At 39.5% G+C, this 19,695-nt stretch overlaps 1 protein-coding gene and 1 long non-coding RNA gene across 10 annotated transcripts in view; one reads left to right on the forward strand and one right to left on the reverse strand.

Annotated features, from left to right (window-relative positions):
- Positions 1 to 682: 682 nt before the first annotated feature.
- On the reverse strand, positions 683 to 4,124 carry LOC145545900 (uncharacterized). 3 transcript variants are annotated; one of them, XR_014082312.1, is made up of 3 exons: positions 3,970 to 4,124; positions 2,649 to 2,784; positions 683 to 1,295 (listed from the first exon to the last, which is right to left on the reverse strand). It is a non-coding gene; the product is annotated as an uncharacterized LOC145545900 (long non-coding RNA). The 3 variants fall into 3 exon arrangements; XR_014082313.1 differs by lacking the exon at positions 3,970 to 4,124 and adding an exon at positions 3,375 to 3,411; XR_014082311.1 differs by lacking the exon at positions 3,970 to 4,124 and adding an exon at positions 3,145 to 3,411.
- Positions 3,570 to 19,695, forward strand: part of FBXO11 (F-box protein 11) — a 113,184-nt gene continuing 97,058 nt past the window's right edge. For 2 of the 7 annotated variants that reach the window (XR_014082284.1, XM_081591236.1), the window contains exon 1: positions 3,570 to 4,622. Coding sequence is in view for 4 of the 7 variants with exons in the window: in XM_081591236.1 (XP_081447362.1) it covers positions 4,397 to 4,622 (226 nt within the window). In the remaining 3 variants the exon portion in view is untranslated. Of the gene's footprint in view, positions 4,623 to 4,773; positions 4,945 to 8,875; positions 8,906 to 19,695 lie in introns of those variants that run through there. The other 5 variants (XM_081591240.1, XM_081591237.1, XM_081591239.1 and 2 more) reach the window with 5 other exon arrangements.

Raw genomic sequence — 19,695 nt, forward strand, 5'->3', positions numbered from 1 at the left:
AGAGAGAGCAAACCCTGAGGGAATTCAGTTCTCTGAAATTATGCTAAGTGTATATTGAAATCATTTGGAAGACTGCTACCCACCCCCCACCCCCCAAATAAAAATCTCCTTTATGTTTTTCTGCTGTTTTCTCTCACACATACCTTCTATGGCAGCTAACTGACAGGATTATCTGCTAACACAGGTGGACCTGGTGATGGCCAAAACCATCTGGAATATTTTGGGTTTCATTGGAAGAATTAAGAGTCTATAATACTTGTGAACGGAAAGGGCACTGGACTGTCAGGCATTAACTTTGCCACTAAGTAGTTATGGGATTTGCTTCTGTCACCTCATTTCTTTGAATTTTAGTTTCCTTATATAGCAAATACAAAAATGAGAATTAAATGATCTCCAAGGCCTATTCTAACAACTCCCAAGTTTTAAGATGGCTTTGAACACTTTTTCCACAAAGAAGTCTCTAACGTTTAATGCTTTTGTAAGATAATCTAAAAATATGTAGGAACCAGTGATAGGATATTTTTTAATATCTCCCAGTAGATATTCCATTATTGTTAAACTAGCTTCTCTCCTGCATTCCATCCGCCATCATGGCTCCAAAAAAGGGAGCACAGTAGATGTCATCACAAAAAATGAAGAGGATGTGGTACATAAGGAAAGCTCTTGTCACACAAGAAGGATAAAAATAATTTTTAAAACTTTTTTATTAAAATGCATATTTTACAATATTGTGTTAGAAATATCCATCTCTTATGGCCCTAAGAGATCATGGAAAGAAGAAAGGCGGACAGAAAGAGGTGATCAGACTCAGTGTGCTTACTTCCTGTGCCTTCTCAGTGTGGAAAATAGAGTTGGAAGTATATAGTTGAAATATTCACAGACATATGGAGAAATCCAAGAAAAATGGGGATAATGGTTTGCTTCTCTGGGCATGCCTGTGAGAGGCTGAGTCCTCTAGAATCTGCTTTCAGCTTAACGGCATGTTTCACATGACATAGGGAGAAAAATGCAATATAGGTGAAGGAGGGTGGCTCAGTAGATGAGCCTGAAGCAAAGTTCCTGGCTCATCAAGGCCTACATGGGATATTCTGGGAAACTAGAAGTTCCCACACGTTTCAGTGAGAAGATGGAATGGCATCATGAGAATCAATGGACGTGCGGAGGCCTCGTCAGGACAGAGGTTGCAGCGTACAAGGCAGATGGTTCAGTGTGGAAGCAGCACAACTTCTCGAAAGCACAGAAGGAGCAGTTTTCTCTCTGACGCTAGCAGTTCTGCTTTGGGACCATACCAGACACTCCACAGTAAAGGACAACACAAAGAATGGCATGCGTGGCTCAGGGCTTTTCCTTGATGCCCTGCTGACCTTCCCATCCCACTGGCTTCTACCAGTCCACTAGTTCCTGTGTGAATTAGAAAAAGGCACTCCCTTTACCAAGGCATTTTACTTCCACCTATCAGAAAGTTATCATAATATATTGGTTTTGTTAAAATAAGGCATCTTACTGCCACATGCCGGAGAACTACCATTCCAAGTTTATTACAACTTGGAAATCTAGGATATCGAAGATGTGACATTTCGTCTATGTACACTTTACAAAGAATCCCTCAATTCCCATGTATATCTTGGAATGACAGGCAAGTGGGGAAATCTGTAAGATTCAGAATTTACCTATAAGAGAAAAGAGATAACGTGGGGACTCAAGGATAAGCTACAGAGACTGTTATGTTTTCTCTGTACATCTGAATTAACTAAATCAACTACCATACCAAAATACAAACTATGCCCCATATTTTGCAATTTATTTATTTTTTGCTATCTCCCATAGCACCTTACATAGCAATGCATACACAGAAGGAACCAATAAATGCATGCTGGAAAAAAAGTAAATTTTTAGAAAAAATCAGAGTTATGGATCCACTTATAATATGTACAATAGCATGTAATTTTCCTTTTCTCCCGCAACATTTATTTGAACCAAATCTAAAAGTTTACCCCTTTGTACCTTGCTAACCACCGTAAGGAAATGGCAACCCACTCCAGTATTCTTGCCTGGAGAATCTCAGGGACGGGGAGCCTGGTGGGCTGCCTTCTATGCGGTCACACAGAGTCGGACACGACTGAAGCGACTTAGCAGCAGCAGCCACCATAAACATTTGCAGTTCTTCATTGTAAGCCTCCCTCCTCAATTTTTTTCTTGAGAAGGAAACTTAGATCTAAGTTTCTCCATTGTCAGGACCAAAGAGAGCTCATCCCCAAATCAGAGAATGTTTTAAAATTTAAAAAAAGTATTATGTAATCCAAAATAAATTCTTATTTAAAGGGAGGGAATCTTGAAAGCTAGAAATGTAAAGTATTTTGCCCAGAGGCATACATCAAGTTAGAGACTCAAACACCCTACACAACAGTGGCTCTCACTGTTCCTCTCTCCCTTCCCAAAACACACACTTCCCCGCTCTTACCCCTACTTCTCTTACTGTACCTTGTAACCACTTAGCCATCCATCTCAAACCTAAGACAGCACCTGGTCAAACTGAAATGAGAAAGAAATCACCTGAAGATCGAAAATCAGAGAATCAGGTAAACTGCCAGTTTTACCATTTCCATAAGGGGATAAACAAAAGAGCGGAAAGAACCGAGAAAGGATACTTTTTTCAGTCATCACAACAACAGCGACGGAATAAAAACACGTTTTCCCTGGAGAAAGATTATCTTGAGGGGACCAGATACAGATACAAAAGATAATTCCCCTTGGGGCTTTTCTTCTCCTCTGAGTTTGTGAGATCTAAAAAAAAAAAAAAAATTAAAACGTTTATCACACAATCACATACTCAACACATTTACTTCTCTTTTCTCATCTATTATTTTCCCAAACGTTATAGAGACCGCGTCTTCAATAAGTAAACTGACCAAAGGTCTATTCCCTATTAATCACAATTTCAAGATTTAGATGACTCCTTTTAGACTACAAGTAGGAACCGACTTCTAACTTCGGTTCCCGAGCTCAAAGCTCGGTAAAGTGGATATTCAAGGTTTAGCAAATACCCTCAGCTTAACTAAAGGGTACAGAATCTCTAGCGCTCCCTACAGCTCAGAGTTTGAACCTACCTACCACAAAAAGCCCCAATTATCCAAGATTGGCTACCTCGCTCTACTTTTCTTTTCCGCTTAAAAAATCGGATGGGGGGGCGGGGAGAGGTTGAAACGGCGACCCGAAGGATTAATCACTTCTCCCCATTACATCAGCAGCCCCCGCCCTTTCCTCCGAGCACCTCCTCTCCTGGAGTCGTCGCTACGCACTAGCGCTCGCTTCATCCACCCCCCCGCTCTATTATATGCCCTGATACCTCCCCATTATCACCCGCCCCACCACACTCCCCTTCTCCTCCTTCCCCCACCTCCTTAGCGGGGGAGGGAGGAAACCCGAGAGAGGAAACAGGGCGTTGAAGGAAGGGACTTGGCGATAAGAGCAGAGGCCCCATTGGCCCGAAGGTTGTATGAATGCCTCCCATTGGCTCCTTGGCCGGAATCCCCGCCCCTCTTCTTCCCCGCCCATTTGCCCCTCCCCCCGCCGCTCCACAGCCCTCCCCCGCGCCCCTGGCCAGCCCCGCGGCGGGGAGGGACCGACTGGGCGAGTGGTGGCTCCGGCGGTGTCAATGGCTCCTCCTGCCACGGAGCAGCAGCAGAAGCAGCGGCGACGGGGCTGAGGAGGAGGAGGAAAGGCTCCTTTAAGGAGGAGGAACGACGACGCCTCTTTTTCCCCCTATCTCCTCCCTTCATACTCATTTCCCCTTCGCCGAGGAGAGAAGGGGGGGAGGAGAGAGAAGAGGCCGAAGAAAGAAAAAATTCCTCTCTGAAATCTCTTTCAGGGGGTGTGGGGGGGAGGAAGAGAAAAAAAAAAAAGAGCCGGGCGTCCCCTGCTCCCTCCCTCCCTTCTCTCCCTCTCTTCTCCTCCTTCTCCCTTCCTCACCCGCCCGCCCACTCCCCCCGCCGCCGGAGACGCCGCTCGGGAGTCGGCGGGACCAGGGTCTATCTTCTCAGCCGCCGACGCCGCGCTTCGCCTCAGGATCCCCAGGCGGGCGGACGCCCTTTCTTTCTTTCTCTCGTTCTGCCCGTCTTTCTGTCTCCGTCCCTCGCGGCCGCCCCGCCCGGCGGCCTCGGCCTTCCCCGTGCGTCAGGCCCGCCCGCCTGGCCTCGCTCGGTCTCTGTCTGTCTCCGCGGGCCTTTCTCTTGACTCGGGGTCCCGCTCGCCCCTCCACCCTTACCATCTCCCCTTCCCCTCGCCCCCTTTCCTTCCTCCCCCCCTCTCCCCACCCCCTTCTCCCGCCCCGGAGCTCGCGGTGCGTGTGCGTGTGTGTGTGTGTCCCTCCGCCAACGCCGCCACCTCAGCCCGGCAAATGAACTCCGTCCGAGCCGCCAACCGGAGACCCAGGCGAGTGTCGCGGCCGCGCCCGGTGCAGCAACAGCAGCAGCAGCCCCCGCAGCAGCCGCCGCCGCAGCCGCCCCAGCAGCAGCCGCCGCAGCAGCAGCCTCCGCCGCCGCCGCAGCAGCAGCAACAGCCTCCGCCGCCGCCACCGCCGCCTCCGCCGCTGCCCCAGGAGCGGAACAACGCCGGCGAGCGGGGTAAGGCCGCGCTCCTTCCCCGCCGCCCGCCGGCTCGGGCGCCCGGCCGGCGGGACCCGCGGGGAGGGAGGCCGGGGCGGGCGGGGGCGGCTTGTGCGCCTGGGGGGGTGGGAGAAGGGAGGCAGAGCGGAGGCGGGTCCCCCGGTGCCGCAGTGTCAGCTCAGCCCGGGCCCCGGCCGGCAGGAAAAGCCGCGGCTTCCCGACTCGCCTGGGCTCTTAGCTCAGGCCGCGCTTTGTTTGGTTTCGGGGGCTCGGCACCTTCTTCCCCCTACCCATCCCTCTGGTTTTTGAGCTCGCTTACGGACCCCGCAGGAGTCTGTTGGTGGGTGAGGGGAAGGCAAAGGGTGGGATCTCTCCTTTTTCGGCTGCCTTCCACGGTTTGGTCTCCTGTTTCTAATGGAAGATGGGGGGGGGACAACTGGGAGTGATCGGGTGGTTAGGACTGGCTGGGGAACTTGTTTTTCCCCCTTTTCTCTGTTAGCCTCCCCCTTCCTGTGGAGGAGGGGAGAGGGGGAGTTGGAGTGGTCGGTGCTGTTGGCCGGGGAACTTGTTTCCCCCGCCCCCCCCCCACCCCCAGTCACGGGGTAGGGGGAGCGGCGACTCTTCTCCTAACCTCATAATGTTTGCTGCGCAGTTTGGCTTTAGTTACAGAACCCCTGGGAAGGACCCGTTAAATTAAGACCTTTAAATAAATAAATATAGAATCCATCGGCCATTTCCAGCCCCCTCCCTCGCGTGCAGTGCAGTTACCCTTCCGCTCTATCGACTCCCCTCTCGCTTGTCCTCCCCTAGCATACCCCCGCGCCACCATGCTGCCCCTCCGTCTCCCAGTGGGATTTGAACGCCCCTTCCTTAGAACTGGCCCCTTGTGGGAGAGTGTGCGTGTGTTTGTGCCTGTGTGTGTTGTGTCCAGGGCCTAGTGAAATGTGTCATTTGGACCCAACTGTGCAGCTCTGTCTGGTAACCACCATTGTCTAAGGGCTGAGGCTCCCGGGGGTTGGATTCTTGCTTTAGCAAAAATAATGTTCAGTTCTACTTTGATGATGTTATTTGGTGAGGTTTTGGAGATGGGGTGTTGCACCTTGATCTCCAAATGTAACTATTCTGTTTATTAATTAGCTGCTCTCAGTGGGGGTGGAGGTCAATACCGTATTTATGTGTACGGTTGTTGTTTTAAGGAGGAGGGGAATTGTTAGGAGACATTTTGCGTGTTTTCGTCGGCGGATTAAGGTTAATTTTACCTGCGTTGGTTGTCACACCTCCTTTGGCTAAGGGAATTAAGATTAAATGTCTTTTGAAAATTATACATTCTTTCCTTAAAAATTGTTTCTTTGTTGTAATGATCAAAATACCGAACAAATGAAAGAAAGAGATGATAATTGAAAAATAGTTTAAACGGTTTTCACTGGTTACTGTTACAGATAGTACTTGTGAAAGCAGTTTACTATACGTTGCTTGAAAGAATGTGATCTTTCAAGCCAGTTAGAGGTCTTGTACTACATTACTGGTAAATGTGTTTTAATGCTTCTTTGATACATTTACAGGGTTTTTTGGTTAATTAAAAATACAGTTTCATCATTTCCTTTTGTATTTGCATATCAGGGTTCTCCTGTGTTTCATTCAAATAATAGTCAAGTCTCAGAATTGACACTATATGTAATAGAGTTGACTAATTTTTTTTAAAGCAATGACTTTGGGTTGAAATCCTAGGATAATAAGGATTCTATTGCTAGAAGTAAGCTTTTTCAAGATGTACTGATTTGTTAATTACATTAACAGTGAATCAGCCAAATTTAGTCTGATTGTGTATTTTTAAATGTTAATTCTGAATCTTTTCATTTGTGTGTATTTTCAACTTAGTTGAGGTACTTACATTTGATCACTTTTTTTAATTTGTTTAAAATTATTAGCTACTAAAGTCTATTTCCTTTTGAAGTAAAGTGACTTGGTAGTTGGCAGTCACATGCCAGAGGGTCATTTTTCTTTTCATTGATATCCATAAACTGACTAAGATGTTCATGAATCAGAATTTCAGTATGTACCCAACCAAATGATAAATCAAATTCACTGTAGAATTGTTGCTTTGCTGCTGCTAGTAGAAACTGTTCCATGTTGGCACAGAGAGGAAAAGAACTGCTGATTAGCCTTCAGGGAAAATGCTATGGGTCTTTTTGGAGGGCAAATAAATGGCCTTAAGATGAATTAAAAGACTAAAATTAGAAAAAGTTTGCTAGTGTTATGTAAAAAAATAGTAATTCTTTGAAAATTGGCATTTTTTAAATTAATTTTAAATGTACAGTTTGCATAATGATCAGAAGCTAGCCAAGAAGAATATTCTTTTAACAGTTTTAGGAAGTATGCAAAGTGTCACTATTTCTGGTTTGAATAGGAAAGGTTTGGTTGTTGTTGGTTTGAAAATATACCAGGTTTCATAATTTTGACAAGGTAATTAAGGAACTACAGCTAAGCTTATCCATGCGCCCCTTTTGGTTTTTACTAACTCTTAATGGATATGTAACTCTTGCATTAGAATCTTGGATAGAGTTACATAATAGTGGATCAGAGAGCTTTCAGAGTAGGGAACTGAAGTGAGACTCACTGTTTTAAGACAAGTTAACTCAATCTATATATAAAATCACTTATTTCATGTAAAGGGTGGACTTTAGACTTCTGAGTGGTAGTAAGTTACAGAAAAGTATTTTTTTCAAGTAAAAATTCTGTCGGAACTGGTTTTTAGTTACTTCTTTGCCCAGAGGTTAATTAGTCTTAAAAACTTCCTTGATACCTCTTTTAAAATGTATATATATTTGAATGTTGTAATGGCCAGTGTTTGAAAAAGGAACAAACCGTATGAAACAACCGAGTGAAATCTTATGAGGACTTTTTAAAGGCAGGAGATCTGCTTACACCCCAAATGGGAAATCAGCCTCGGTATTCCATGGAATGCTGTCTTCTCTCATGTTATCTGAAACGGTCTACTGTCTAAAGATGGAATACAAATCATTAGCATTTTTAGGCTTTTATTTTAAATCTTGGGTTTAGGATTTCACATACCACTTTTAACTAGTAGAAAATAATTTGTGTTCCACGTAGGAATCCTTTGGTAATATATTCCAGCTTCAGTGAAACTGAAAGTATGTGGGGTAGGATTTTATATATTTGTTTTCTTTTAAAATCCTGCATGAGTTTTTGCAACTTGTTCTGCTGAATTTATCATGAAATCTATTTGGCAGTCTTGTTTTAGAAATATGTCTGAGGAACGCTTACACATCTGCAGAAGTGCTATGTATTCTGAGCATTTTTAGGGTTTAGTTAAAATTGATTACTTTGATCAGGTATTAAATGCACATGATTTAAAATTGAAACGTCTTTCCTACAACTGCCTTCAGCTCCCAAGTTTTCCTACCTGGATTCAACCTATTGATTATTATGTCTGTTACTAGTTTCTCATTATGTTTTAATAAAAGATGAAGTTTGACTTCTGAAAGTCTTGATATGAAAGTTTTGGAAAATAAGTAATTTCCTAGTTATTGGCAAATTCATAAAGTTGAAGTGTTGAAATTTTAACTAGGTCATCATATATAGCTCAAGAATCTAATGAATTATAACAGTATATTAATGGATTTTGCTATTTCTAGTCTGAAATAATCATATAGAGTAAAAATATAATCAGTCTCTGTAATCTCCTATTTGTGAGATTAAGATCTCACCTATGATCCTGGACTTACAGTTGTTGCTCTTATTTTTAAGTTAGTTTTTAAAATAATTCGGTGTATATATAGTATTACATAAAATATTCCTCGGTGGCTGCATATTCTATGGAGCAGTCAGGAAGCTCTTTAGTGTTCTAGTCATGCATCCTAGTTACACTTTTCTGTGGAGTTGTCCTAGCCCATTATATTTTACCTTTAGGTTCTCCCTACTACTTACAGAGTAAGGAATTTCTGCAATCTTTCTAGATAGAAGAATTCTGGACAAGGAATCTGATTTTTCCTCTTTTAGGAATTAAGTACCATGAGTCACTGCTCTTCCATCTTGTGGCTAACCCTTTGAAATATTTACATCCCATAAGAGGGATGCCACTTAACGGGGGGGGGGGGGGGGGGCTGTTTTCTCAACACTTAAAAATTATTTGAGGAATAGAAATGCAATAGTGACAATACTGATGTTACAGTTATGCTGGTAAGGCCTAAGACCTGTCCCTATACTGCTTGCTTCTTTTTTTTTTTACTGGAAATTCTGGCAAACCCAAGGAAAGGCTGACCAGCTTGGAGACCTATCAGGTAAGGCAAGAATGACCAGTAGATCCTGACCTGTTAGTGAGGATCTCTGAACTTAAATTTGGCAGAATTTAAAGCTAGTGAATATTTTCTGTCTTTTTGTCTGTTTTAATTTTGAAAATAATTTATAATAAGTTATTTCACTTTGATGTCTCTTACTGTCTTAACTGTTCTCTTTATTCCTAACAAGTTACTTTTATTTTGTGTCTATCTTGTTCCATTGGTCTCTGAAGGGTTATTCTGTTTTAGACCTTCCATTTCTCAAGTTTATCAGTCATTGAAAGTGTATTCTTATCTTCCAGAAAACTGGTTATTATGTGAGGTTGTAAGCAGAGTACTCCCAAATTGTAGTTGTTATCCTCTGAAAGCAAATTTATAAAGGCGTGAAATATAAGGGATGAGACGATTGGAGATAGTATGTTAGGAAGAGCTCAGAGTTAGAGCTAGCTAGAGGTAGGTTCTAAACTTAGCCACACCACTAATGAGTTGTGTGTGTGTGTGACATGGGGCAAGAAGTGTAACTGCTCTGAGCCTTACTCTGTTATCTTTAAAATAGGGATGGTAACATTTGTCTGACAGTAATTTAAAGATAAGAGATAGTGAAGTACCTAGCGTATGGTAGATGTTCAATAAATAGCGGCTCTTTTAAATACTAAAAATAATAGTATGGAACAGAAGCAGCCATTTATAAAATTAAACCTAAGAAATAAAATATGTATGAGTCACCAAAGAGTTTCTGACATATCCCAAAATGCAGTCCAGGTGATGTGGTAACCTCAGAGAAACTGATTTGTAATTGTAAGTCAGTAATCTTATATCTAATGAGTTGAAATATTCTTTGAAAAAAGAATAAGAAAACAAGAAATGGGTATTTGGAGTAATAAAAACAGGACTGTTTCTTACGTACTAGAGTCTGTGCCAGATACTTTTCTTATATACCATCCCTCTTAGCAATTCTGTATGATCACTGTTACAGCAGTGATCGTACTTAGTAAGTTGCAGAGAATTTCAAAAATGATTTGTATATCCTCGTCTTTCCATCAAAAGGAGATACTGAAATACATTTGACTGAGTATCTTCATCACCTCCAGAGAAAGGAACCTCCTAAACCTTGCAGCAGATCAGTCTCCTGTCCTATCCCACCTGTCTAATCGAAGGCTGATATAGTAGTATGATGCCAATGATGGTTAAATCATTCGATTTCACATTTCTAAGTAGCTTTCTGATCATAATTTTAGCTCATATTTCCAGATGAGATTGCAGTGATTGGCCCACATGTTTTTCCAGTTTGTTGATGAGATCACTAAGCACTCATTGTACAAAGAAGGTTAGATTTCCCTTGAATTACTCATAAGTTATGAATAAAGGGTGTTAAGTCATTTTTTAGCTCATAGTTATAGACTGGACTATTTCAGGAAGGAAAAAAATGCGAATTAAATTAGACTTCAGTAGGAATTTTGACAGATTTGTAGACTAAGTATTATTTACTCTTTCCTCACCATAATTTGTTGTCCTTACATGCATAACTTGATGTCTTTACATGCATAGCTTGAGGTTTTTGTATAAGTTTGGTTAATATATGTGCTTGAACTTAATCCTTAGAAAATAGAGAAATGAAACCAACTAACTGCCTTTACGTAATTTATTTTAATTGAAGGCAAATATTGAAAATATTTACTTTGAAAATGAATGTGTTGTGTATTTTTTTATTTTAAATGACGCGCAAGTAAGATAGCATAGTTAGAAGCAAACTTATATCATGTAAGTTAGTTGCTTATTCTCTCAGGTTCTAAAAATCCAATTGTCAAATGTTCTGCTTTTCTAGCAAATGGAAAATGGTATGACTGTGTTCAACAGAGGAGAAAACATTATTAAACACTGTCAACTGGCGGCTAAACCTTAAAACATTAATGGGACTTCCCTGGTGGCCCAGTGGTTAAGACTCTGTACTTCCAATGTAGGAGGCATAGGTTCTGCATGCTGCATGCACTGTGTGGCCAAAAAAAATTTTTTTTTAATGTATACTTTGACACTTCATTAGAGATGAGGTGCCATTCATCTTTTCTGTGAGGAAAGGCAGCTTTTCTCAAAGTTTAGAAATAATTTGAGTGGTAGAAATGGGGTAAGAAACTGCTTTAAAATTATTTTTCTGGTAATGGTGATAATCGAGCTTTATTTTAGTGTACACTCAACCCTCAGATGGTTGAGTTGGGTTGTATCAATCTCTGACTGCTGAAAGTTTGTGTGGAACTAGGTGAATTCAGCCTTTGGTGTTGGTTTCTTTAGTACTATGTGTTGCTGGCTGACTTGAATCAGTTTAGCCTTTGCTGACTACTTGGGTTTAGATAAGAGAACTCTTTTTGCACTCAAGTATTGATTTTGTATCTTGCATCCATACTATATAATTGTGTGTGTGTGTATACATGTGTATGTATGTGTAGGAACACATGGCCTTATGAGGCACTTAACACTTAGGAGTAAGAAAGTGGGGGAAAGGAAAGACATAGTCACCTGTTGTAGTTTGAGAATTGGTGTGTGTGTGCGCGCGTGTGCGTGCTTCCCTGGTGGCAGCATATGTTACTAGTAATTGATCTACATTTTTGAAAAAAGAAAATAAGTGAGTAGAATTTAACAATGGCAAGTGGGAGTCATTCAAGTTTGTATCATGGCAGAGAAGATCAAAGAAGACTGGTTTAAAGGAAATGAGAATGGGTGAAGACAGTATATTTTGGAATTTAGTATTTTTGGCAAACTGTATGATAAAAGAAATTGTGGAGTTGCTCATTTTTCTTCTTTATATAGAAGAACTTTCTTACAGTTATTTGTTAGAAGTAGACACAAGACTTCAAATCACTGTGTCATACACTGAAACTTTTATAACACACCTGAAACTTACCTAATAGTTGTGCATCTGCTGCGCCTCAGTTTTTAAAAAGTTGTGTGTGTATGTGTCCTTAGTCATGTCTGACTGTGACTCTATGGACTGGAGCCCACCAGGCTCCTCTGTCCATGGAATTTTCCAAGCAAGAATACTGGAGTGGGTTGCCATTTCCTCTTTTAGGGAGTCTCCCAGCCCCGGGATCTAACCTGCGTCTCTTGCGTTGGCGGGTGGATTCTTTACCACTGTGCCACTTGGGAGGCCCAAAAAAGTAGACACAGTTGTGTATGAGTGACTGATACCTTTGTAATCCTTTGAAATGGATTTGCAATTTGAAGAAACTGATTAGGTCAAATTTTGATATTTTAAGCCCAGTAAAATTGATAGGAAAAATAAGCAATTTGGAGAAAGACTTTCTAGGAAGGAGTGCTCTCTCACAGGCAAAATGAGCGCATCAGAGCAGAGGGAGACTGGAAGGTTTTTTTTTTTCAAGAATCGCTTACCTTACATGTTTATTTTCCCTGATGAAGTACTTCTGAACCTTAGATTTTTCTGAAGTTTTACTTCTTTCCCCCAAAAGAGTAATTTTGAGTTGATTGGAGAAAAGAGAAAGAATTTGAGCAGGTACAAATGACAATATGTGTAAGTCATTGACATTAGCAATGGTCATTTGGATTAGAAACTGTACATGAACAGAGGAGCCTGGCGGGTTACAGTCCATGGGGTCGCAGAGAGTTGGACATGGCATATGGATGTCATGAGCATCCAGAGCAGCTTGCATATGGATATGGATATATAACTTTATATAATCTATATATGTGTGTACTATATATAAATATAACTATATTTAAATTGTAGACATACAATTATTATGTAGACATACAAGTATTACAATTAAGTTGTAGAAATACAATTAGAAATTCTACAATTTAAGTTGTAGAAATAATTTTTATGAGCTTTTTTTTAACTTGAAGTTTTGGTGAAAGTATACAAGTACACACAAATCACTGATACAGCTTGTTGCCTTTTTGCAAAGTGAACATGTCTGTGTAATCATTAATACCTAGATCAAGAAATAAAATATTACCAACATGCTAGATGGGCAAAACTTCCATTTACTTTGTAAGAAATGGAAGAAAAAACCGCTTTAAGACAAATATGGATATGGCCCCTTATGTTGTTACAACAATTTAATTCAGATACTAGTGTTTTTCTTAAATCTTGAGATATTTTCACTTGTGTATCCTTTAACATAGAGAAAGAAATGGCAACCCACTCCAGTATTCTTGCCTGGAGAATCCCATGGACAGAGGAGCCTGGTGGGCTACAGTCCATGGAGTCACAAAGAGCTGGACATGGCGGAGCACCTAACACACACACACTTCCTTTAACAATCCAATGTTAGGAAGCTTACCCATCAACTTAATATGCTGAAGTTTTCCCCAAAGATTATTGTTCTGTCGCTAAGTCATGTCTGGCTCTTTGCTACCCCTTCACTATCTCCTGAAGTTTGATCAGACTCATGTCCATTGAGTTGGTAATGCCATCCAACCATCTCATCCTCTGTTGCCCCCTGCTCCTTCCCTCACTCTTTCCCAGCAGCAGGGTCTTTTCCAATGAGTCGGGTCTTCCATCGGGTGGCCAGAGTATTGGCACTTCAGCGTCATTCCTTCTCGTGAATATTCCTCTAGGATTGACTGGTTTGATCTCCTTACTGTCCAAGGGACTCGCAAGAGTCTTCTCCAGCACCACAGTTCAAAAGCATCAATTCTGCAACCAAAGATCATAGGTTAGGTTATTTTGAGGAGAGGGGAAATCTTGTTTTTTATATTTAAGAATTTTTAAAACTAATATGGAGCTTAATTTGTGATTTTGAGTCTTCATTCCAAAAACTGTTGTTTCTCTTTACTACTCCCATAAATATTTTTGATTCTCTATTTCAGTTTGGAACACTGTTTCTAACTACTTTTTTAAACTTATCCTTTTAACTCCTGTGAAAATATTTTGATATTGTTTGGTCAGTTATTTCATTTTATTTCTTGTTTTTCTGCATACTTGGTTATCCTTAGTTACCTTACATTCAAGTTATTTTTAAATTATAAAACTTTCACAGAAAAATTGTGGCACATTTTGCTTTCAGAATTGTGTTTTTAGTCCTTGACCAGATCTCTTCATTCCTTTCGCATAGGAAGAAGGTGTAAAAGTCCGTCTGCCAGCATCATTGATAAGTTCTTCATCAAGTGAAAGCTTGTGCTGAAGTGCTAGTGATTTATAAGCTTGTACATTTTATGATACAAGTATCCCCTGAGAATGACAGATGGGCTCTGTTCTTAAGGAACTACTTGCTTGAAACTGATGATACAGTAGCCTTAGATACCAGAGGAGTAAGATTTCATTATTTCATGTCTGCTCTTTCAGCACTTAACAGTCCAGTGTTAGTACTAACAGTTGTTCTTTCTTGTCTGCAACAAGCAGTGTGAAGATTGTCACCTTCCTTTCTATTTTATCTTATTATTATTTTTTTAACACATAGCCACATTCAGTAATTGTTGCTTGTTAAATTTGGGAGGGATAGGAGCTTTTCAAAGTGGCTTGCTTATTTTTTTCTGCAGTGGTTTCTTCTTTTTGCAGTAGTTTTTTTTAAATTAGGAGATTTTGAATAAGTTGACTTCTGAAATGCTCTGAAACCCTTTCTGTATCATTTGCATTACCAATATAAATCAGCAAGATCTAAGTTTGGGTGACGGTAGTGTTCTAGAGACTGAATATAAATAGCATTTCAGATCAAGATGACTTGTAAATAAATGTGTTGATATTGTTTTCATTGTCTTCTGGTATATATTTTTAAGAAGGAGCGTGTGTGTGTGTGTGTGTGTGTGTGTATGTATCTGGCGTTTATATTTTTAAGAAGGAGCGTGTGTGTGTGTGTGTATCTGGCGTTTCATTTGTAACTTTATCATTAGACAGTTTGCAAGACCATAGTCTCTTAGCGGGTTTTTCAGTTCAATGCTATTAAGATAAAGTTTTGTTATGACTCCCTACTCTTTACTGTGTGCTTTACCCTTTAGTTATTCATTGGCTTCTTTGTGCCACACTTAGAAAGTCACTGCAGCCCAAGTGTTAAGCCAGGTTGTGGTGCTTTGATGTAACTGAGAAAGAAACGAGTACCGAGTGAAGGAAACTGCCCGAGTCGAGTCCTTCGTCTTGTTTTCATGGTGTTTGTCCTTCACTGCGTTCACTGTTTTGCCCTTACATCCAGAAACTGAGAATAGGGTAAAGTTAGATTGTGCTGCTAGAATTTAAGCTCAGTTGCAGAAATAAACAACCCTTTCAGGGTTTTCATAGCATCTGTAATCCCACATACCTAGTAGTTATAACTCTTCAGGATGCCTTAATGGATTTTTCTGATTCTGTCTCAGTATCTCTATTGCTGTTTCTTACAGGGAACCTGTTCTCTATTTCTGAGTTATTTGGTTTGAGAACCTATTAGCTGAAATCTTTAATGCTGAAAAACTGAGCTGGGAGATCTGGAGGTAGTGAATTTAATCTGAGTCTGTAAAGTTAAGTCTGGTTTTAGAGGGCTAGAAAAATGTCACATACCAATCGTACACATACTTTGATAACATACACATAAACACAGTGAAACAGGGAATGTGTACTCTTGATATTGTGAAGTGTCTAAAATTGTTTGGTAAAATGTTAACAGTGATGTCTTAGGATGATGGAGGTGAGATGATTTTTTTTAATCCTTCCTGTAATTTTTTGTTTTTCAAAGACTGTATGAAATCTGGAAGGGGGAGGAGTGTGTGTGTGTGTGTGTTTAAAGAATTTAATAGTTCTAATTGTGATGTGAAGTCATTCTACTTGGTTTGATGACATAGTCCTCACGTGGTCATTTTAAATGTGAATAAAAGCTTAAAATTCTACGTATTTCAGTGCTATAAGTGTGTTTTAAATGCTGATTTATGGACATTTTGGGGTTTTGTATTCATTATAACTTTAGGGTAGTTATATAACTGTGTCATATATAGGAAATGAGGATAACTGATGATCAGAAAGTCAGAATTCAGAATCTAAAACAAAATTTGATATTTGGAAGTTTGAGCCAGTGATTCTGTCTTTCCAGGATGTTTGTGACAGTAGATTTATGGTAGTAAATACATACAAATAAAATTTTAATTGCATGCCTGACTGAATGATGAAAGATGGAAATTTAGTGAGCAAACGAACTGAATAATTAGACGAATAAAAGATTTATTATTGTTCACAACAGATGGATGCTTGTTCTATACCCTGGTGGTAAGGGTTCATGTGTATTTGATAATTTTATATGGGGGAATATTTTCTTTTCATAAAACTGGTATTAGCGCTGAAGAAATTAATGGCTATCAGTTAATTAAATTCAAGCAGAAATTGCTAAGGGAAATCGTTTCGTCGTTGCCAGTTTTTTTAAAAACCACATCCTTTCCTTTCTAAGATATTATAGTCAAAGAAGTTTTGGATTGTGGGATCTAATGAGTTTGGGAATAAAAAAAAACCTGGGAGTGTCTTTCAAAAAATATGGACCTTTGAAGTTTAAATTTAGGAATTACATTCAGAATTAACTCATCTCAACGCTCACCTGACTAGTCTTCTGATTATCTTATAGACTTTTTATAAACCTAAACTGGGAGAAAACAAGCATTTTCCTCAAAATACACTAGAACTTTCATTGAATGAGGTGAACTGTTTGGCTTTTTTGTTTTGTTTTTATAGTAGGGGCTACTAATACGGTTTATGGCTTCCTGGGTGTCTCAGTGGTAAAGAATCCGATTGCCAATGTAAGGAGACGCAGGAAACTTGGGTTCAATCCCTGGATCAGGAGCATCTCCTGAAGTAGGAAATGGTAACCCACTCCAGTATTCTTGCTGGGAGAATCCCACGGACAGGGGAGCCTGGTGGACCAGAGCCCATAGGACTGCAAAGAATGGAACACAGCTGAGCATGAACACACACTAATATGGTTTAAGGCAAACCAGTCATTAAATGTAGATTCTAGGCAATAATCAGCATGGTTTTATGAAGAACTGATTACAGATAAATGTAAAGTATTTTTCTGTACTAGTGACTTCTGGTAGGTGAAGAGAGAACAAGAACAACAGAGCCAGATTTAAACATTTCATTCTTTTATGAAGGAGTCATATTGATGTTGCGGCAATTGGGAGAACTTTTTAAAAGTATATTATCTGGAATCTACAACTTGTAAAAATAGTGCTAGACATTTGCAAATAGATGCTTACTAAATGGTTCTTTCTATTTCCTTTCTCTCTCCTGGACTCAAATTTGTTCACATAATCACTGATTTAAGTGACTGAGCATATTAACTTCATGGATGAGTTCTTAAAAGGTGATAAGGTTGAGTACTTGAAAAACCAAAAATAGAAGTCAAATTATTTTGAATAGTCTATTTAAGAAAAAAGGAACAAACAAATGGGCTTCAATCTTTGTAGAAATAACCAAAAAATGAGTAGTAACTAAGAAGGGTTGAGCCAGAAGAATTAAGCAGAAAGTGATTTGGTGTATAGTTGAATGAATCATCCTAAAGTATGTGTGCACATGTAAACACATGGTATTGTATCATAGTAGTTTTGGAATGGTTGGAAAAAAACGTGTATTAGGAAAACGTAAGTGTTACCTTAAAGAGGAACAAGCTAAAGGGTAAATTAAGAATTATTTTCAAGGAAAGTGAAAAACTGTCTCTTTTAAAATTGCATGTAAAAAAGTTAAGAATAAACTTGATCAAGAAAGGTGAAAGACTTAGATGCTGTGAACTAGGTAACATTGGTAAAGAAAACTGAGGATGATTCAAAGAAATGAAGATATCCCATGCTTTTGGATTGGAGGAATCTATATTGTTAAAATGGCCATGCTACCCAAAGCAATCTGCAGATTTAATGTGATCCCTATCAAATTACCCTTGGCCTTTTTCACAGAAGTAGAATAAATAATCCTAAAATTTACATGGAACCGTAAACTGACCCAGAATTACTAAAGCAGTTCTGAAGAAAAAGAACAGAGCTGAAGGCGTAGTTCTCCCAGACATCACACAATAGTGCAGAGCTACAGGAATCAAAACAGCATGGTATTGGCACAAAAACAAATATGTGGATCAGTGGAACAAAATTGAGAGTGCAGAAATAAACCCACATACCTACCAGTCAGTTAACCTTCAACAAAGGAGGCAAGAATACACAGTGGAGAGAAAAGTCTCCTTAGTTAGTGGTGTTGGGAAAACTGGACAGCTGCATGAAAATTAGTGAAGTTAAAAGACTCTTGCATCATACACAAAAATAAACTCAGATTAAAGACTTAAATATGAGGCGTGACACAATAAAACAGAGGACATGGGCAAAAAACATTTTCTGACATAAATTGTACCAGTGTTTTCTTAGGCCAGTCTCCCAAGGCAATAGAAAAAAAAAAGCAAAAAGTAATCAAACTGAGAAGCTTTTACACAGTGAAAGAAACCATAAACCACAAACAAAACTAAAAGGCAACCTACAGACTGGGAGAAAATGCTCACAAACAATGCAACCAGCAACGGCTTAATTTACAAAATATACCAACAGCTCATACAACTCAATAACAACAACAACCCCAATCAAAAAATGAGCAGAAGACCTAAACAGACATTTCTCCAAAGGAGATATACAGGTGGCCAACAAGCACATGAAATGATGCTCAATATTGCTATTTATTAGAGTAATGCAAATCCAAAACAACAATGAGAAATCATCTCACACCAGTCAAAATGGTCATCATTAAAAAACCTATATGTAACAAAAGCTGGAGAGGATTGTGGAGAAAAGGGAACCCTCCTACACATTTGGTAGGATTGCAAATTGGTGCAGCCACTATGGAAAACAGTATGGAGGTTCCTTAAAAAACTAAAAATAGAGTTGCTATATGATCCACTAATCCCACTTGTGGGCATATATCCAGAGAAAACGAATTTGAAAGACCCCTGCACCCTAATGTTCATGGCAGCACTGTGTGCAACAGCCAAGACTTGGAAGCAACCTAAATGACCATCAGCAGATGAATGGTAAAGAAGATGTGGCACATATACACAGTGGAACAGTACTCAGACATTTAAAGAAAAAAAAAGAATGAAATAATGTCATTTGCAGCAACATGAATGGACCTGGAAATTATCATACTGAGTAAAGTAAGAGAAAGACAAATACCATATGTTATAACTTATATGTGGAATCTAAAATACGACACATAACTTGCTAACAAAACAGACTCATGGGTATAGAAAACAAATATATGGTTACCAAAGGGGAAAGACAGTGGGGAAAGATAAATTAGGAGTTTTAGATTAGCATATACAAACTACTGTATATCCATATAAAATAGATAAATCAGGTCCTACTGTATAGTACAGGGAACTATATTCAATATCCTGTACTAGACCATAATGGAAAAGAATATAAAAAAGAAGATATATGCACACCCACACCCACATATATATATATATATAAATAAACTGAATCACTTTGTTGTATACCAGAAACTAACACAACCTTGTAAATCAACTATACTTCAGTTTTTCAAAAAAAAAATTACTTTCACACAACTGAAAGTCTTAAAAATGTTGCTCAGTTATTTTTCTGTGTGCTCAGAAGATAGCTAGAGAAAATGAATTTAAGTTAGATTAATGACCTGTACTGGTGTAAATAACATCTCACTAAAGATTAGGTGGTACTTTGGTGGCAGCTGTTAGTATTGGGTGTTTTAATTAAATCTTAGAGATGGCAAATTAGAAATTATAGAATGTTGGAAATTGAACCATAGTGCCAATTCTTGAGGTTGATTCACTTGTTCAGGTTGGAATTAAAACACAGATTTCCTTACTCCCAATCAGTGGTGA

This window comes from Giraffa tippelskirchi, chromosome 4 (assembly GCF_054371585.1).
Source record: "Giraffa tippelskirchi isolate mGirTip1 chromosome 4, T2T-mGirTip1v1.2.pri, whole genome shotgun sequence".
Classification (NCBI taxonomy): Eukaryota; Metazoa; Chordata; class Mammalia; order Artiodactyla; family Giraffidae; genus Giraffa; species Giraffa tippelskirchi.